General features: G+C 38.3%; 2 protein-coding genes across 7 annotated transcripts in view; one reads left to right on the top strand and one right to left on the bottom strand.

The window, feature by feature from the left end:
* Nucleotides 1–3,132, bottom strand: part of KLHL5 (kelch like family member 5) — a 56,595-nt gene extending 53,463 nt beyond the window's left edge. The window contains exons 1-2 of one of the 4 annotated variants that reach the window (XM_080590808.1): nt 2,868–3,132; nt 848–935 (exon numbers count right to left, since the gene is read on the bottom strand). The gene's annotated coding sequence lies outside the window, so the exon portion shown is untranslated. Of the gene's footprint in view, nt 1–843; nt 936–2,050; nt 2,716–2,867 lie in introns of those variants that run through there. The other 3 variants (XM_080590805.1, XM_080590807.1, XM_080590806.1) reach the window with 3 other exon arrangements.
* A 1,637-nt stretch (nt 3,133–4,769) lies between these two features.
* TMEM156 (transmembrane protein 156) overlaps nt 4,770–21,187 on the top strand; it is a 29,106-nt gene continuing 12,688 nt past the window's right edge. Inside the window, exons 1-5 of one of the 3 annotated variants that reach the window (XR_013950787.1) lie at nt 4,770–5,684; nt 9,672–9,953; nt 11,513–11,773; nt 12,861–12,968; nt 16,037–16,141. Coding sequence is in view for 1 of the 3 variants with exons in the window: in XM_080590822.1 (XP_080446948.1) it covers nt 5,477–5,684; nt 9,672–9,953; nt 11,513–11,773; nt 12,861–12,968; nt 16,037–16,141 (964 nt within the window). In the remaining 2 variants the exon portion in view is untranslated. The remainder of the gene's footprint in view (nt 5,685–9,671; nt 9,954–11,512; nt 11,774–12,860; nt 12,969–16,036; nt 16,142–21,187) is intronic. The other 2 variants (XM_080590822.1, XR_013950788.1) reach the window with 2 other exon arrangements.

A 21,187-nucleotide genomic window follows, 5' to 3' on the forward strand; every position in this document is an offset into this window, starting at 1 on the left:
AAAGAGTGAGAAAAAACACCTCTCTTCTGCATTTGTATAATGACATGAATGAATTCTAGACAACAGAGAGGTACAAAGTTATTTCAAAAAAGTTACATTACCAACATTCCCAAAGCAGGAATATCTCACTGCCAAGAAAGAATATTTTTTTTCATTTTGGTACAGCCTACTATCTCTAAATTAATGGCACTGCCTTTCTTACCCTCATCACTATTTTTCCAGCAGTATTTTACTTTACAAAGAATTCATATAATGCCAGGTTCTTTCATGTATTCATGCATTCAGCATTCTTTTACCCCTTTGCTTTGTGTCAATGTCAAAGCTATTCCCTTTGAAAATGACTTTGGCTTAGAAAAGTCTTACTACTTTCCTTCTAAAAAAATGAAGGAAAGCAAAAGCCAGTTAGTACTAATGGCGTAATGAGGTTTGACTGAGCAGTTGGTAGGCTTCTATCATAAGCATTTCTCTAAAGAAATATTTTCTCTTACAAAGTCACTATCAAATTTTCCTGGTTTTCTCACAATGGTTAAAAGATTAAAGGTTAGAGCTTTCTCTAACCTTTCTCTAAAGATTAAAACTTAATTTTATAGTAAATATAACAGTCTTCCATAAAGCATGCTTTGATAAAGATGGTAACTTTGAGAAGTGGTAAGTGATGAAATTACATAAAAATCTCCCAAACGCTAGGATCTGTAGTCATACACACATCAGCAGGAAGCCCTCACAAGCCGTGTAACACAAAAATCAGTGAAGGTGTAACCTGGAAGTTACAATACATTTGTGGGCTCAAACCACATTCATTGTAGCATCACACTGTTGGAATTGAGTAAGTACAATAACTACCTACAACACCAGAATGATCTCTAGGTGTTCACAGAATCATGTAGTTCCATTTGTCTTCCTCTTTCCAAAAAGATGAGGTAGGCAGAAAAAATCTAGAGGGAGAAAAATAACAGAGCAAAAATATCAGAACCAGGCACTGAAAAAAATCTTGGAAGCAGATCGCTTAGTCTATTCCGATACAACTCCCTTCCATTTGTCCTGCGATTCCTAAGCTGAAAGAAGAAAGGAGATGGAAGCGTGCCCCTGCACAACTGTCACCTCAGTTCCTTCCACAACTGCAAGTTACATACATGACAACAAATACTGCAAAGAAAGAGGGGAAACGTGTATGAAACCTGAATACATAAACTCTCTAGAAATACTGCATTACAAGACAGTATTTTTTTTCTTTTAAATAGTGCATTTTCATTATCTTTGGTTAGCCATAATTGCACAAAAGACAGAGAATTGAAGAACTGCTCTGCCTGATGAACCACCTAAGCTAAGAAGTATTGCCAAAGAGTAACATCAACTACATCAGTGAAAAAAGCCTTGGATCACCACTGAACATCCTTCAACAAATGGAGCAGCTTTATACAAAGTCTCAAACCCTTACCATTGGAGTGGCTCTCGGGCCTTTTCTATTTGCAGGCCACCAAAATTTTTTTGGTCAAAGAAAGACTCCTACTCAAAGAATCTACCCTGCTGAGACAGTATGTGTCTACTTTTGGAACCAAACAAGTCGACTACAGTCACTGTAAGAAAGAAAACATAGCCCTGGAAGGCACTTGCATGCATGCATAAAGGGAATATCTAATATCTGTCTGTTCATGTTCTGATCTTTTCTGCTAGCTGCAGGAACATTCCACCAAAGGTAGAAAGGAGTCAAACTATCACCTTCTGTTTTGTAAAGGAAATGTAAAAATCACACTGTGGTGTCCTAAACGCTGCAATAACTTTCATTATTGGGTCACATTATGTTTAGGTAGTCTTCCTTACCATACCCTGAAACAGTGAAATACATCTAGAAAAAACACAGAACATCAAAATAACCGGAGGCTGATCTTTGTTAAAAGCACTGGTGATACAAAGGTCCAGATAACTGAAACAGGTTCATGAATATGAATCGCCAGTTGACAACAATTTGCAATTAGCTTGACCATAATGGTTTAATGCAAGATCTTTACGTCTTTGTGGCAAGTTTTTCTCGTTTTATATTCATACTCACTGCAGTTCTGTGAAACACAGTGCTTCAAAATCCACTGCCACGGGGTACATACACACGCTGGCTTCAGGAGCAGCGCTGCCCATCCAGGGGACACACTCGAGGCTTGGCTCAATGAAGTGTGACAGAGGAAAACACTGTCTGACACAGACTGGGGTTGTTACGGGTAGCTTAGCCCCATCCTGCTTTATGCTCCTTAGCATTGTTCAGCAAGTGGAAAACAGGAAAAGCGTACGATGGGAACATGATCTCCACGATCAGGAACGCAGCCGTGAAGTTCAAGTTTTGTGGTGGTTTTTGTTTTGGTTTTTAAACCTCCATCTACACGCATCTGCTGAAGTCCTGACGCAAAAATATGTTCACAAGACATGAACAGCGACCGTTTCTGGCAAAATTAATGAACCAGTCACGAGAACACATCTTGTGAGTTGTTTTTTAAACAGGACAGCCTCCCCCACGCACTACGTATATAAATGGGGTTTCTCTGTTAAACCTACACTGACACAACGACGAGTTCGGTTCTTTTATTCCCATTCACGCTAGCAAGAAAACCCCAGCGACAGCCTTCCCCGAAACCGGGATCGGCCTCCAGCCTGTGCAACGCCACAACAAGTTGTTAAGCACGAGCAACAGACCCCAAGCTGCCCCCTTCCCGCTACCACAGGCCGGCTGTGGGTGTCCCCCGGGACCCCCCCGGTGCCCCCCGGCCGCTCCCCCTCCGCCGCCGGGAGCCCGCCCCTGGGCAGCAGCCTTCCTCCTCCTCCTCCTCCTCCTCCTCCTCCTTCTCCCCCCCGCCGCCAAGCCCCCGCCGCTCTCTCACCTCTCTCGGTCGGGGGAAGGGTGTGTGTATGGGGTAGCTTGGGAGTGGCCGGGAAAATAAAAAAAAAAAATAAAAAATTTTAAAATTAAAAATAATGATGAAAAAAAAATCCCGAGGGAGGCCCCGGCACCCCCCCCCTCCCTTCGCCCCGCCCCGCCCCGTCCCGGCGGCGGGCAGCGCCCCCGCTCTGCCAGGGAAGGCGGCGGGCCCGGGGCGAGCCCTCCCGCCGCTAACGGGTCCCCATCGGCCCCGGCCCGGCCCCGGCCCCGGCCCCGGCCCCCGGGCCGGCCGCGCACACCGGGGGAGGGCAGGGGCGGCCCCGCCGCCGGCTCCGCCTCCTGCCGCCCGCCGCCTTCAGCGCGAAGGCCCTGGCGGCGGGGGTGCGCGTGGCCTTCTGTGGGGTTTCTCTTGGTTAACGCCACTGAAGGCTCCGTCCCGCGCCATGGGTAGCCTGGTCTGTCTCGAAACCGCAGCGCTAAGCACTGCTGTCACGCCGCTCCCTCCCTTTAGGGGAAATAAATAATTAGTGACACGGCAGTTAACCTCCTCTCGGGGCCTTGGTGCTGTGTGGTGTTGAGGCAGCCCATTCTCACCCTTTAATGGACACGCATACCTTGGCTTTTGCCAGATTCCTCGTATTTGCCTTACCTCTGGCACCCAAAGCTAGGATACTTTGCCAAATTATCAGCCCGCGTGACAAGTCAGCTTTTCTTCCTACTGATAAAACTGATCTAAGGGTGTGCGAGATCATAGCTGAGGCGTGGTGGCAGAAGTTTGATGCTGCGGTGATCTACGTAGGGCTTTCTTTGCCTGATTGGTAAGCATAGGAAGCTTACCTCGTTGTGTGGTTTGCCTGCCTGTGCTCTTCCTGGCTGACTTTAAAAGATTTACCCGCTTTTAACTAAATTTGACTGAGGAGTACGGTTTTCAAAGGCACTAATTGTTTCATGCTGTGGACAAATTATTAGCTACATGGAGAAAAGTGTGTCCCCGAGAAGGAAAACCCACACGTTTCACTGCAGTTGGCCAGTCAGTCCGGGCAGGTGCTAGTTTACACACACATGGCCATCTCAGGCTAATGGTGTGTAAGGCTTAGGGTGTCCCTGTGAGTCGTGGGGTCAGGTTGTTACGTGGTTCTCCTAACTCAGAGACTGAGCTGAAACATGCCTGAAAAAAAGTCTGAACGTATTAGAAAGGGATAGATACACATATTGCTTGCCAAAATCCTCCTGCAGTCCCTAAGAGACTTCATTCCTTCTGGGCAGAAAAGATGGGCAAACACCATAAACCCTTGAAAACAGGAAAGTACAAGCAGCTGATATGGCAGATACTTAAGGGGCAGCACAGTCTCTCACAAAGTAGAGCCAATTTGTTAACACAACAAATATAAATTGTGCAGTGGGTGTATTTTACATTTTAAATTCATACCTACGAATTTCTGTATCCTTACTACTTAGGTTGCACCATACTGTCAAAAAAAATCATTTTTCTTTCATTTTATTGTTTTCATTGCATAAAAATGCCACATTTAAAATAGTGCATTAAATTTATATTCATTAAAGCTCCATTACGAGTCTTCCTATAGGATGATTACTGTATTTACTTCTACCTGGCTTACTCATCTGAGCCAGCTGGATGCCAAGAAGGGCATTTCAGGTTTGTAGGACATTTCTTATTTTAACTTCAGTGGCATTGTTTCAGTTTGGTAGTACTCAGCTCTAAATGGGTTGTGGGAAAAATTCCGTGTCAGAAGAGAGATTTCTGAATTAATTAAATCCTTCATACTATAGGTAATCTATATTTGCATAAAATTGTTTGCTTTTACTTACGCATTATTCAGAGTACTTTTATATGGAACATTTCAGAAATGCTCTTTGCAGTCTCATCTGTAGAAAGAATTTATAGAATATCATGGTGGACTTCACTTTTCTAATTGGAAAGTTTAGCTGTAAAATTATGACTACTATGTATACAAATAGCAATGGCTCTTCCCAGTCTTCCTGTGATGTAAAGATTAGTAACGTACGCACTGAAGACACCGTACAGATTGGCAACACATCCATTGTCTTTTGAGAATATAGCAGCAGTGATACTATGAACATCTCACACTCAGTTCCTTGTACTTAAAACATTGTTTATTTACTAGATTAGAATTTTAATGATCAAATTAATAGTTTATTCAAGTCTTAAAGATACTGTATTATGTCAAATTATAACACGCACACATGCCAGCCCCAGGGCATAGGTATATAAATAAAATAATAAAATCTCCATATCTGACTCATCTGGCTCTGACTGATTTTTGTAATGTGGTTCTGACTCACTTTTTAAAGAATCTTCTTGGCCAAGTGAGAATAAAATTCCTTCACAAAGATGATTACGTTGTTGTTCAGAAGGTATATGAAAGTGGCCATTAGGGGGTGATGTTCCTAAAACAAAATTGCCCCAAATGAGTAAAATGGTTTCTGTGCATTTTTCTCATATTTTCATCCCAGTACATTAGTTTTATCTTCATTTTATTCATTTGAATCATGCGCAGCCATGCCAATGTAAGAACAGAAGTTACCTCTCTTCAACTTAACGTAGCATGAAGCAAAAAGAAAAGTCATATGAGAAAAAGGAAATGGATAGATGTTATTTTGCATAAAGCCTGCACTAAGTTAAAAGCTAAACCAGGAAGTTACCACCACTATGCTAGGTGGGAGCGCTTCAGTGGCATGTGCTTGATTTTGAGAAAATCAGAACTCTTCAGATTAGTACTAGGAGTACTTACCATGTTTATTTTATGCTTACCTGAATTTTTCAAAATCCATGAAGGTGAGTGATCAGCTTCTAAAAGTGCCTTTATTTATTCTAAACTCTGATTGTAGTTGAAAAGTTGACATGTGCTTTCCTGAAAGTGGTGGTTATTATATGGACTTACATGGACTTTGTAAAACATATAGATTGTTTTCTTTAGATTTTTTAACCAAAGAGTTAATTATATGTGTTAATTTGGAAGCAGTTTGCCATTCATTTATGTACATAGCAAAAATGTTGTAACTATTTCCATGCAACTGTACTTTTACTATCTTCAGCATGAAGGTAGTATTTAAAATGCTTATGTTCTTCCACAGCAGCTACTCATGTCTTAAAAAATAACTTTTTTGAAATTCCTGTACTTAAATGCCTATAAATCTTTGTACAGTTACTATCTTGTGTGAGATGGTGTTTATGCAAGTGATATGCAGTGGTAGCATGATAAAAAAAAATAATAGAGCAGGATAGGTGAATTTATTGAAGCAAATCTTTTAACCCAAATCCCAAATACATATTGGTGACCCTAAAGGTCAATACTGTATTTAGGATGAATGCAAAATCTACGTGTATAAGTAATGCATTCAGTGCTTTCTTAAAAATTCATAAATAAATTAATATTAAAATAGTTTTGTTACAGCTGTTCCTAAGTAAGCTTTTGTATGAGATAAATCTAATAATAAAAATAATCCCCTTGACAAATGGTGTGTGTTCCTAGACATCATTAAATTATTTACAAAGCATAATTTTCTGCAAACAAATTAGTATCAAAGCATGCCCAGATTAGGTTACTTACATCTACATTTTTATTTTCATTCACCAAAAAATGTAATTGTGATACTAACTAGAATATAATTTATACATATTTATAGATTATAAACCAACACACTTGATGTCATAAGTGTCAAATGTTATAAAAACAATCATACGGTTTAAGATGTTGGAACAACTAATGTTTTACCTCCACTCAGAAGTAACCAAAGTACTTGCTATCACAGACCACACAAACAAACAATGGCATGAATATTACCAGAAGAAAACATTGATATTACTGTCAAACATTAAAGAGCAATTGCACTTTTCCATGATATTTGCCCCAGATTATCCTTGGAGTTGCTTTATGCCGCAATAGCATGATCATTGCAGTTCTGCTATTGATGTATGGTCTTGATCACATTATGTCTAAAGTAAGATGTATATGGGCAGAGTGGAGCACAGAATTATATTTAGAAAATTATGATCATAGTCATATTTTGGATGTTCTAAAAACTATAGGACTGTAATACAATGTCTTAATTATGTGAGGAAGTAAATACGCTGAACAATTTAATTTGAAAATTCCAAGGAATTGGAGTTTCTGGTTCACTGAAAATCTTCTGTTGGAAACTGGTTTTAATTCATGTTTGTAGCAAGCCTAAAATGTACAAAATTCCATTGCTGTAGCTGTTTCAGATTTCTGTCTACCACATGAGGCTGTGGACATTACTTCCCCACACAAATTTGTTGTCAGAAATCTTCTTTGAGATGTGAAACATAGGCACTGTACCTTCCTCTACAGGTGATTCCTAAATGAATGGTTGAGACCTAATCCCATAGGCTTTTCTAAAATCACATTAAAGCTGTGGGTGCTTCAGGTTTTTAATATAACGTAAGTGAAACTTAGATTTTTTTTTTACAGAAATTTTGGGGAAAATGAATTTGCAGAAAAAACAAGCCTTTAAAAATTTATCAAAAAGAATACAGTTCAGCATTGCCAAAAGTGAAAAGTTTCTTTTATATTTGTAAAGCAACCCACCAGTTTTGGTCTCTGAAACTTTAAACTGTGTTGCTTTAGAACAGGAACTTGTTTTGGAGCCTGAGGCACTCAGTCCCAGTCCTGTACAGTTTGGTGGACTGCATCTCCTATAATCTCTCAGTTATGCGTTCCCCAAGTTGTACAGAAGGCTTTATATCTGCCATATAATGGGATTGCTACCATTTCTGTAAGGAAGTGATAAAAATGCAATTTTACACATTGCTGAATTGACTCAAAACAGGGCATCACAGATCAAATTAAAAAAAAAAGTTAAGCTAATCCAAAAGTAAAATATTTATGATTTTCTGGATGGAAACAAGTTTTTTGTTTTTGTTTTAAATTCAAATTTTTCCTGCGAATAATTTCATTTTAATGGACTTGGATTTTCTATAGGAAGCAAACAAACAAACAAACAAACCCAACCTGTAAATAGAAGCTTAGTAAATGAATTTCATAGTCACAGAACTTAACATTAAGCATGTGAGTTACAGATTTTTGAATATAAAGCAGTTTCCTAAAGATGCTTTGCATGGTTTCATCTCAGTAATCCTCATAATTCTTAAGGTTGTCTGCGTTCATATTTCTTGAAACCCTTTCCACGTTTCCAGTGGTGCTTACATTTGGGAAGGGATGTTTCCCAATCCTGTACTGAGCAGCAAAACTCTGGTACAGCTGTCTGTCTGCCATGTAATCCACTGGGAAAATCCCACCTTTTTGCTGCCATGCTTACTGCTCAGCAATGCATATTCTTCCCTGGAAAGTCCACAGTCCTGTGAGATGGGAGAAAGTGGGGTTTAGTGATACTGAATGGCTTTCTCAGTAAAGATCTTTTGAGAGGAGAGTAATACCCTCCCTAACAGGACAGCATTCAAGGTTTTCCATTAGTTTAACATGCCTTTTACATACCTACAACACGACCAACGCTAGGCAGCTCTTGAGTCTGTTTGCTCATGCGGAGCATGTGATGCAAAACGGAGTGCATGGTGCTGTACATAGAGCCCTGCCTCAGCACAGTCAGTGGATCCACAAGTCCTGGTACAAACTCCTCGGTGAAAGGGACACAGCAGGGAATTGCCGTTGGTTGACCCTGAAAGCTGCAGCAGTGGTTTTAGACTAGTTGCCCAGATGCACCATGCCTTGCCAGGAGGGTAGAGTAGGCAAAGGTAACTGACTTTGGTGCTGGATTTCAGGTTTTATTTCTGTACTCTGCCTGAAATCCCTCACTGAACTGTTTCTGAGGCAAGCCCGCTACGGTGTGAGCACAGATGGCTGTTGAAACTGTCAGATTGCAGCTGAGTACTGGAGCAATCAAAGGCTGCTTTCCTGCCTATACATAAGGATTTACGAACATATTATCCCAATTACTCATAATGAGTGGTAGATGCAAAATTTCCTCTTCAGAGGTGCAAAGGTAATACCAGAATTGGAAGCTCAGCTATAAAACTATGGGCTAGTGCCACGTCAACACATGAGCCTGATTGTTTGTGTTCATAAATACAGATTTCATGCTGGGGTCCCAGAAGTTTTTTACTCTTACAGTTCTTTCATATTGAAAAAATAGTTCAAGGTTAACTCAAGTAAAAATACATGATTCATACAATAAAGCCTTACTTTAATATGGAGGACAGCTAAAATAGCACTCGTTAATAATGAATACTATGTGTTTTTTGTCATTTGCTAGAATTGCATTAATGTGCTCCAGCTGCAGTAATTTGATACTGAAACTCAGCTAACAAAATTGGTTATAATTAATTTTCGTGACTGAATATCAGAGAGCAGGAAGGGTGTGGTTGGACAAATCAGCAGCATTTCTCTGTAGTTTCACTGTAAGGTTTCAATGTCACTGAAGAGAAAGTTTTCATCCTCATTATAGCTCTTTTACAGCACGATCACCCTGGTGTATGGCAACTGCACAGTTCCAGGGCTGTGTTACCCTTTTCAAACATGAGCAGTCTCATCTTCTCTTCAAGTACAATGAAATCTGAACAAGTTTGAAACAGGAATGAGACTAGAGATGACCGCAAATGCAAGTTGGTACAGCAAGATATTCCATGTAATTCAGCAATGCATTCACTGTGCTGCTGTAATTCTCGAGAAAGAAAGTGCATTTCATTGTATGATGGTTAAAGGATATGTTACGTGATACGTAAACACACGTACTTGTCTATACCCTTTGAGATGGTTTTGCTAATACGACACTCTTCGTTTTTCAGCTAACACTATCATTGTTTCGTGCATGGATACCTGTTCATTAAGTAACACCACTTTTCCACTTTGCACTTTTAATAATTCTTGCAAAAGATCACTGCAACAAAGAAGAGAAAACCAGACTATCTTACTGAAGACCATTGTAAATCATTCCAGTTTCCAAAATATTCCATGTATTTGCCAGTCCTCTAGTAGGGAACAACAGCCACATACTAAATACTCAGAATGTGAATCCAACAGAGATGTGGATGTTGATCATCAAGGAGCAGGAGTTATAACTAAAAAAAGTAAGTAGGAAAAGCATAATACTTCATTTGGAAGTCGTTAATTACAACATAAAATGCATGGTTTTGTTTGCTATTTGAAAGAAAATGATAACACGGTGCTGGTTCTCTATGGGCTTTGCAAGATCTATGAACATTGTTTTTTTGTTTGGTTGTTTGTTGTTGTTTGTTTTTGTTTTGTTTTTTGTCCTTAATAGCTTTTCTTTGCATTGCTGCAAAATGCAGGTTTTATGACAGATTCTCAGTAGAAAAACATGAGCCGCAAAATGCCGATTTCTTCTCTTTGAGAATCTTATGTAAAACCATGTGTGTGAGGGAGGGTTCATTATCTTCAGGGGGATTTGTATTAGTCTGCAAGCAGGGTGCTGTGAGAAAAGAGTGCCTTATCCAGCAGCCACCTGGAATGTTTCTGTTGCAAATCTGACCTCTGCCATCTGTTTTTTATGAGCACTCTTATATCTCTATCTTTATTCTATAATTCTTGCTGGGTTTTCCAAAATATTTCATTTATTTATAAAGAGTTGTAGTTTTTGATGAGTTTTCTTGAAGAATTTGCTTTTAAGTCATTGTGGAACTCTGTTGATGGCTGATATGATGAAAGCAAGTATCTGAAGAACTAAATCAAAGATGGTAACAGTCTAGGTGGCAGCTACACAAGAAATAAAAGAACTAAAATAACAATTTTTCTGCTTATAGCCTGTGGTATCCACAACTGTTTAGCATCAAAAATGGCCTTACCTGTTTGATGGAAGGCAGCACTGAGTAAGGACTGGCCCAGCAATATGAAGAAGAGCTCAGCAACAACCACAGTTTTTCAGAGCAGTAGCAGCATATTCCTTCTGTGCCTTATGCACTTGTATCTGGCAATCTGGGGGAGAGGATGCTTCTGAATTTTGCTTTCCTAACATTGTCAGCAACAGGGGCAAGAGGCCAAGTCCTAGGTATGAGAAATGCAGTTCTTTTCAAATTGCATCACTTTAGTAAAAGGTAGCTGTCTTTCCGAGTGTGGAAAACACCAATGCAGAAAATATGTGGACAATCTCTGTTCTCATTTATACCTGTACAACTCTAACACAACTGACACAGTCTCACCTACATGAATTTGTTAACATTCTGCAAGTCTCACAGCTTGTGGTTGGAAATGGAACAAAACCCTTCTGCAACTGATAGCACAGAGGCTAGATGTACACTTCAGATGTCTAGCATCATACAGCTTTTCCTGTTGTTTTTCTTCATAGCCCAATTTTTGTCTTTATTAGCTTTGACAACAGCTGACAAAGCAACAAAAATATTAAAAGCTTCGAAGCTGGTAGTAAAGCAAAAAAAGAAAAAAAAAGGCTATAATTTGCTAAGGAAATGTATTGTGTGTAGATAATCAATACTCCTCAGATCTGTTTAGAATGGTTTTACATTTTATCCTTTTGTCCATTTTTATCATAGTCAGTAATGTAAAAAATTACTATTTGTTTTCACAAATGAGACAGAAAAAATATTTATCACTCCTTCTAAGAGTTGTCTTCCTTTGTCTATCATTATATAACAGTTTTTGTTTTAATTTGTAGATCCAAAAGAAAAAGGCTCATTGGAAGAGCAAACAGAAGACGTTATTTATTTTTACAAATATTTTAATTTCACTATGCTTCATGCAAATGAAGAAGTAGAGGATAGTATCTTCTATATGCTGGAAATCCGCATCAACAACTCTACAGTCAGAGGAAGAAATGCAGCTGAGGAATACCTAAATCACTCCTGTCTAGCAGCAATGATCGACGACCAAAATGACTGCATAAATATTTCACTGCAACTGGAGTCTTACGTGGAATGTAAGTTACAAAGGAGAGTCAGAAGGGAAATCAAACTCGGAAACAATTTGAATGTTCGAGAAAATCTCCAGTAGGTAGTTCTCTGCTTTCAGAAACCACTTGAAAGTATTTCACAACAAAACAACGCGATTTTGATCATCCCACAGAAAAAGACCATCGTTAATAGTCACCTGACAGTTGTCTATATTCAACTGTTTAGCTCTGCTTTTATTTTTCCTAGAAGCTATACAGCAAAACAAGTGTCTGTACATTCAGTTTGCCGTTTTTTTTTCTTTTTTTTTTTTTTTTCTCCACTTAATAATGACAGACTTACAAAATACATGTTTGAAAAAATCTGGAATTACTTTTTCCTATTCCCTCCCTCATATTGGCATAACTCTGCTGTGGTAAATTAAACAATTTCAGTTAACTAGAAAGAGCTAGAAGAACCAGAAGACACGTCTGACTTTTCCTAATGTCCTGCTGCAATATCCTACGTTCAGCCTGACTTAAAAGAGAAATATTCAACTGAGCTAGGCTTAGTTTTCCCAGAGGACAAATATCAGCTTTTCAAGTTTCACTTTGTGCTGCAGGAGATTGCCTGACCACAATCAGGGCTTCCAGTACATGTATGCAACACCTCCCATCAGGGAATTGGTGAATTATATTACATTCATTTAGTTTTATACGGCAAATACATTTTATGCTGTAACTTTAATGGAAAACAGTAAGTGTTTTTGAGTTGGCTAAAGCAGTGTAAAATAATTCCAGGGAAAATCCTCTTGAAGAGAGGGCAGATTATGTCTTGTTTTTTGTTCGTTTATTTGTTTGTTTATAGTAAGTAGGCCTAGCTATGATACTAGTATAGTTTTTAACTTTTTCAGACATGGAGAGACAGATACAGATGAAAATGAAACTAAATTCTGGGTAGAAAACTCAATTGCAAACAACAAAGAAAGCTGAAAGAGAAAGGCGCAACCTTCTGTTTTGTTTAAATTTTCATCTGTGGGGATAGGCATAGTCAAAAAAACAATCAAGACAAATTATTCTGCTTTCTTCTGTCAGTGTTTTCCTGCTTTATTTAATCCCTCCTACTTTTTCTGGACAGATCCAATGTGTATGGCGAAGATCATTTGGCTCAGTATGATTCTAGTCATTATTGTGTTTACTATTTCAATCGTCATCTACAAAATAGTTCATGAAAATGGACAAAACTGTAAGTAACAAAAAGTTAATCTACATGAATTTAAATTTCTACACAATGAAAAATCTACTATAAGGAAGTTGTTGATTATTAATGTGGTTCAGACAACAGTATTTTAATTGTAATATGATAGGAGTTTCTTAGAGAGGAACTGGAATACTCAGGTGATTGATGCTATCCCCTTTCATCTTGGAATTGTGGATGCAAATCCAGCTTGGTGGTGGTGAATGAAGTATGTTTTTTTGACAGATGCTTGGTGGCCTATGATCTTTAGTCCAATGAACTTCTGGTTTCAGAGTCATTTTAGTAGATCTTAAGATTAAAGTTGAGCCTTAACAAAGGTCTTAAGCAGAAATGCCAATGACCAATAGAAATAGATAGAAATACCTTTTCCTTCCTGAAGATGATTCATCTAGGTCATGGTCAAGAAAAATTATGGGTTAGATATGAGGAGATACGCACTCAGCCGTCTGTCCTAAAAACTGGTCATCTGAATTCACAGTGGGGGTGCAACGCCACACAGGTCAACCAAGTGGTGTCTTCTTAGTCCCAGAGCTGAATTAAGCTCAGATAACATTTCTTCTCTGTGCTGTTATTGCAGCAAAGAAAATAATGCTGTGATTTCTGAAACAGCACTATTTGACTACTCCAAGTGATTAAAAAAGTAACTTTGCTATGGAAGAATTTGTCCTTACTTCAGAGACTGAAACAATTGTTTGTGCATAATGCACTCACCACCCAAAACAGGCTCTTCCTATGCAATTCGCTTGGAATAGAGGCTGAAACCAGGGTTTACGGTATTTCTCCTAGCAATACACAATGGAGAAAGCAACAATAAGTGGTAGGAGCACCTTAAGCATGAGACGGTTGAGCAACCAAGATAAAGTCCTCTGTGCAAAAAGAGTGCAGAAAATTGACCTTTTCAGCTGCTGGTCTTCATTTTTCATCAGAAGTCAGAGGTAGGTGGTACAGGGAGCAAACTCCCTTTCGTCAATGTGAAATGAGTGTTACTTAACCTGCTACCTGGGATAATAGCTTTCAGATGCTTTTCACAGCAATTTCCTGAGACTTTCTGCCTGTTTCAGCCCTGAGTGGGTAGAAAGCCTCTGGAGAACCAGCATTTAGTTGCTATTACCAGACAGCTGTCCATTTCTCTTGTAGTCCAGAGCTGCAGAACAGAGACCTTCATCACAGGGGTAATGAAAAAATGATAAGCTACATCCATTCCCGTGATCATCCTAATTGTATCCACAAGCAGTTTTGTAATGAAAGAGCAATAAAAGTTGAGATTTAGTCATAACTGAACAGAAGGCAGAAGGATGCCTACACTCAAGATGTTTCTGTGATTTTTAAAATGTAAATATTTTATGCATTTATTTTTAATCAATTAAGTGAAACAGTAGCTTAAAATGACATCTGTTGCATCCCCCTCCAAATAACAAAAGAAATTCCTTATCAGATTATCTTGATTGAATAGCATGATCTTTTACTTATTGCTGGAACAAAAGTCTGAACCCTATTTTATGTACATAAGAATCACACAAACTGTAAAATAGGTCTTTATAAGTGGGCCATTAACTATTCTAGTTTGAAGGACTTTTACTTGCAATTTGAAAGCTACCATAAATGTCATGAGTTAGATTTTCTATGCTTTGAGTCATAACATCTCATTTTTAATGCAGAACCATTAGTAGCGATGAGTAATGATTTTACTGCCTTTATCCTTAAACATCGTTTTTCTATTAAATGCAAGTTTTTCAGAATTGTTGTGGACACAAGCAGGGAGGAAAAGATGCCCTTTTTGGGCTTCTGATTTCTGATTTACTTCTAGAATATGTTTTCTGTTAATAGAGGAATAGTATTTTCATGAGTTAAATTTACAATGTATATCATATACAACAGCAGTATCTTACTGGCAAAAAGATAAGCACATAAAATTAGTTTTAAGGGTTTTATTTCTTGTATGTATATATTATGCCACCTTTAATTAAAAGTCTACATGCTGCTTTTTTTTCTATGGTGCCTAAAGAATCTATCAGAATATTACTATGTGCCTAAAACAGCTGCTCAGAATTTTTACAGTCATAATTCAGTTACTAGTTTTTCTCTCACTTTCTGAGCACTAGTGAAAGCTGGTAAGAAATATGGAATTATTCATTTCCTCTTGAGACCTTCCAAGACTTTCTTCTAGCCAGACTCTGAGACTCTTTGAAATATTAATGAAGTTATTTCCAAGAGTGCATAAAATAAAATATCCAAATAAACTTTGAGGAGGTTACAACTGATCCTTGACAAAGGAGCTAAATTTGAAATTAGTCCTTTTGCCTTTACTCTTCCACTCTTGTCTTACAGCCAGTTCTAGAGTTTCTTTTGACATTAATTGTCAGAGCACATATTTAAGGCTTCAGCATATTAGCTCTCACCTGGGTATTCATAAAAACGTCATGACCTAAATAATGCTAATTTAATGAATTTTTAAAGATGATTTTTTTTTTTCCTGGCATTCTCAAAAGAAAAAAAAATCAGTTCTGTTGTGTAGAAGTGGGGCAAGTCTGCTGTCACAAGCTGAGTCTTGAGCTGCTGTCACTGTAGAAGACTGCCATTGAGAGAGTGGCAGGATGATGGAAAGCACTGGGTGCTGAGGGCAGTCAGAGGTGTTCAACCCAGCTCTATCTTGTCTCGGTGGTGTAGGGCTTGTTCCTGTACTGTGCTCCCAAAAATGAACACCACACACTTGCAAAGAAGCTGTCAGCTTCCTAGGGAGCCAGTACACTTCATCCTTGCTATTACCACAGCATGCGTGGTTACTTTTTTTTATAATCTTACAAAGTCTGCTTAAGTTACATGCTATAGAGAAAGAAAGAAGAATTTGAAAAGGGCAAACATAGAGTCATAAAAATTCACTTGGGAAAATATAAAACATCTGACCCTAGGTTTTCCTCCTGACCTTACTTCAAAACCTTCCTGTTTCTTCATGGAAAATGTTAAACAATTTAGGCATAAGGGCTGTACCAGCTTTCCTTCTAATGAGTGCTGTCTGTATTTCTATAGCTGAAGATATCTCATTTTGTTTAAAACAGATTGTAAACACAGAGGAGCAGCAGCAGTTTATACTATTCAAAGCAAAGAAGATTCCAGACATGCAATAACCACCATTTCTGCTACTAAAATTAAACTTTTTCCTGGTAAGTAATATAAAAGTAAAATAAAAACCTAACAATTTGTGAAGCCTGGGGAGTTCAAGAAAGGCCTTTTAAGACTTTCCTGTCAAGGGATGTTTCAGTTTTGTTTCAGAGTTACCTTGATCCTACACAAATTTGATCTGGCTTATGTTACGGATACATATTTCTATCGGAAATAAATATTTCTCACAGTGAAACTCTACAAAGACTTATGTATGTGGGAACGCTTCTCTTAGTCTTCCAAACGTTTTGCATGAAGGACTTTGCTGTTGTTTTCTTTTACCTCCTTTTAATTTTTGGTGATCTTGTGTGCCATATTTGAAGCCTGGCAGCTGAGTGCTTTGAGTGTGTATTAAAAGTGTACACAAATATGCACACATATATGTATGCTCTGTGTGTTTTTGGCTTGACAAAATCTGCTAGCAAAGAATGGAATGGACGCTTGCAGCAGGACTCAGGAAATGGCTTTGCTGGCATTTAGAGACTATTCCTAGAAAAAAATCCCAACAAAGTACAATTTAATAGTTTCAGACAGGTATTAAAATGCGATCTTCTGAGAGTATAATGTGGCTAGCCCAGATAAATTAAGAGGCATGGCTAAACTCCACGTTTTGGTTGCAGAAATTAGAATTTGATTATAAATCTCTGGGTGAGGGGAAATTAGCAGATACAGCTCTGAATGTTACTGATACTGCCGGAAAAGTCGTATGCTTCAATAAATGCCATAGATCCTGGTTTCACAAAGGGAGCTCTGGCTTTTTAAATATTAATATGAACATGAAGAATAATAGCTTTGAATGGGAAAAACAAAACAAAACAACAAAAAAAACCAAAACCACCACCACCACCAAAAAAAAAAAACAACCACAAAACACCACCAACAAAAATCTCCCACCAAAACAAGAACTACAAAGCCAGCAAATGAAACAAATGGTTTTAAATTTGTCTAGGTTTGGCTACCTTGCTTTTTGTCTTGTCAATTCCTTGAGAAATAGAGGAGGCTTGATAATTTCCCTCTGCAACTCAATAACTCACTGCATTTCAATTTTACCTAGAAAATAGTGAATAGCTAGCTCTCCGTCTGTCTGAACTCTCCTGGGAGTACAATTTATGCTCCTCAGTTTTAGAGTGCTGGCTACCTCTAAGATTTTATTTAAGGTTTAAGATATTTATGAGCTCATTATTTTCATCCCCCAGGAAAGGAATTATCTCTCTGCCACCTTTTGTCTTTAGTAGCTTCACTAATACCATAACTGTTTTATCAGCATGTTCACAATGGCAACTTTAATGTTGTATATCCAAAGGCATTTTTGATGATAAAGTTTTATGGAAATTCAAATCTAGTTTTACTGTGCTGAAGAGAACAGGAATCACATATTGGTCTGTTGTTCTTACCTCTGTATTCCTCCCGGTTCAACCTATCAGTTTAACCCAGAAAGATGCTTAGTTGTAACTGCAATAATGGGCCTTATTCTAATCTGATACTCATTGATTTCACACACCATAGTTCCGATCAATCCAGTCAATTTCCTGATTTATACTTATATAATTAAAAGTAGAATCAAGACCATATGAAAAATGTTTACATTTTTTCCAGTTCCTAAGTTTAAGATTTGCTACTGTGATAGTGGATTATAAATAGTGTTAGATTACTTATTCAACAGCCCTTGATAATAGTGTAATTATCATTAGTGTACAGCTTGGAATCTCTGAACACAACATTGAGGTGCACCAAAGACAATACAACCATCCTGGAAACACTGCAATGAGGATAAATAACTGTATATATAAGCGAATGTGACAGTATCTCATATAGATGAAAAGATGTACAGGTGCTTCTCAAAGGTTAGTCAAAGTTCAGAAAGTATGAGGAAAGAAAAAGAAGGAAACCTGCACTTTGAAAATTAGAATGTTTTCCTACATAGGCTCAGTAAATTAGTGGCTTAATATCACTGGGGTCCTACAAATAGATAATTTACAGCATGTATGCTAGTCTTGTGAAACTGTTAGTGCCTCTACATCCACAAATTATCATCATCCAGTCCAGTGTCCCTTTCTTCCAAGCAGGAAAAACCTTCAGTAAATTCTCTAGGGCAGGATTAAAATTACAACCTTCCAACTTTAGAAATTCATAGTACTGTGAATGATTAGGCACATACAGTGGAAATAGGGAAGCTTTAAAACATTCTGGTCATAAACGTTGGCTGTATCATGTCTGTGCTGTTAAGCTAAAGAAAAAAAAAAGAATGTGAAAGAGCGTGTACAGAGCTGTACAGTGCATGTTTTCTAGACTTTAGATCTGTTTCTGCCATTACATTTATGTAAAATAGTCCTTTGAGTGGTTTGAATTGACAAAACTCAGTTGCCCTTTAGTGCAGCCACAAGAGAAAGGAAAGAGAACAGGATGCTTTTTCATCAGTGCAAGAAATATGTGTTCTTTAAGCAGCTGACCTGTATTTCCAGACACAGAGCATTTTCATATCAAATAGGACTCGCTAGTAGTAGTTCGTGGAAAATAAACCAAAGGTGAAAAATCTATTCCTTGCTTTGTGTTCATCACAGAGAATGTCAGGGAGATTCCCACATCAGAGGCTTTTATTGCAAGACTTTCTTTTCTCAAACTGAAGAGGCAGTTGAAGAGGTTTTGGAACAACTTAATAAATTAATAATAGCAATTATAAGGACTAGATAGTATTCCCCGAAGTGTTTTAAAAGAACTCAGATAGAAATTGCTAAACTGTCACGTACAGCTCACTGCTTAAATTGCCTTGGTTCCAGTGAAATGGAAGGTAGCTATACTTACTCTGCTCTTACACTTTTCCTTAACCCACTTTCCCTGAAACACTTAAATACCCTTTCCACTACTAGGAACTGATTAAGTATAGCTATTCTCATATGACTGTATCCTAAAAAATTAACTCCTGGGGACATGGCATATGTTGGGAGCAGGCCAGCATCTATGAACTATACACTACACTGTTCAAAAAAAAAAAAAAGAAATGTTGCACAAGAAAGACAAATTGCATAAATGAGTGCTTTTGGTACCTATGAGTGAATCTGCCTAGCAGGGTCTTTTCATACTGGAAGTTTCATTAATGTAAGTATGTGGGTTATAAAATGCAGTGTGAATTTATGTCGCTACAAGTTTACCACTATAAATTCCCATCTAGACCATATTTCTGTAGCATAAAAATGACATTCCTTATTTATTTTTGTCCTGTTTTGAAAGCAGCATAAGGTCTATTGGAAAAAAAACCTGCTCCCACTCCCATTCTAGAATGGGACTGTGCAAACACGCAACCGTACTGTTAATATCATCATGTTATTACCCTGCAGTCTATGTGAGCAACCTTAGTTCTGACATAATGCTTTCTATATTGCTGAAATTGTGTATTACTTCTCTCGTTTTCAGCAATACTCCATTGGCTCAAAGTAATAATTTGGTTCATTACATTTTGGGATACAAATACAAGATTCCCTGACTCGTCTGGCTCACAGTAATGCAAAGTTAATTCTGATGTATTTGAGTATGTTTTCTTCTGATTATATTATGATGCTCTTGGCTTTCAACCATATCAAATTAATATTCATATTGAATTTGCTGGAACAGATTTTGAACGTATCCTAGTCATGGTATCGGGTATTCCGAAGACTGTATTTGTTGAAGCAGTAACATATTTAATTGAGATTTCAATAGACTGTGAATTACAAGATGTATTTGTATATTCATATCTATGCTACTTATCTGGCATCTTAGACTTACTTATACCTTTTCTCTAATGAAAATGAAAGTAGCACAGTGTCAGCAAATGTGCAGAGCACCTAGCTACACTGTGGCCTGCTGAGCTCTATATTAGCAAAGACCCAAGCTGGGGTTTTGGCCTCAGCCCCCAGCAGCAATGGAAATTCCTCCCACAGACCAGCAGCCGTTCCCGATACAGCAGCAGCCACCCACCCCTGTGGGTCGGACTGGGGCAGATGGTCAGCAGTTGGTACAGCTTTTGCTACTGCAGAGGTGTTTTGTGTTTCTCCTAGGGGAAAGGTTGAATTTGAGTGTCTGGTTTGACTCAATTGGTTCAGGCTAAGAGAAATGCAGAAGTAGAAAAATAGCCTAGATGCTGGAAGCAAAGGGAAATAGCTACAGTTCTTAGATATAGAAATTTTGGACTTTCCAGTTACATGAAAAGTGGGGTAGCTTGGTTAAAACACATGCTTTAAATTGCTGAAAGACCTGCAGCCACTAAGCAATTGGGTGGTAACTTCATAACTCATCCTGAAAGAAGAACTTTATACGATCATGGTGACAACCAGGACTCAGAGAATAAAACCTCAGGGTTTCTGGCCTGCCGTTGTTTTCTGGACTGTTCAGACTTTGTGACATCCATAGCATCTGATATAAGTGGGCTTGACAACTACAATTTGCACATAAGAAACAATAAGACAAATTTCCCCTCGGTCATTTGAGTTCCTATATTGTTTTCTGTGCTACCCTATTAAAATAATAGTTCCTTGCCTACAAGATTAGAAGAAGTGGGCCAAGTTCTGCCATATCTTGATGTATTGCTACAGCTTCAGGTTAGTTGACAGGCTGGAAATAGACCCAATCCCTGGCTCAGCAGTGTCAGGGCTGGCATCTCAATGAATTCGGACTCAGTCCTCCTTGTGTTCTGTGGCACCTTCTCTTTTAAGCAAAGAGGACAGGCAGGATGCATCCTCTACAGCACCAAATACGTGCAAAGCCAAGAAAGGAGAAATTTGTTTAATCTTGGCTAAGTGAACCATCACATATTTTATTCCGATCCTTCCTAGTTAGTTCTTGACATAGCTGTGTAGTTGTCTCTACCTCAGCAACGTAGATGAATAATGCTGAGAAAAGCAAAGCTTGTCACGGTGTTCAGTACTCAACACAGATGTACGTGTTTCTAAGATGCAATGTTTCCAGAGAAAAATGTGAAGCCTAATTACCACTTCGGGTCTTTTGCTGTTTCAGAAGGGAGAATAAAATCTATAGGAGACAGGTAATTTTAGGGAGCTTTTTATAGCCCCTGT

The sequence above is a fragment of the Anser brachyrhynchus genome, assembly GCF_964034855.1.
Source record: "Anser brachyrhynchus genome assembly, chromosome: 4".
Taxonomy (NCBI): Eukaryota; Metazoa; Chordata; class Aves; order Anseriformes; family Anatidae; genus Anser; species Anser brachyrhynchus.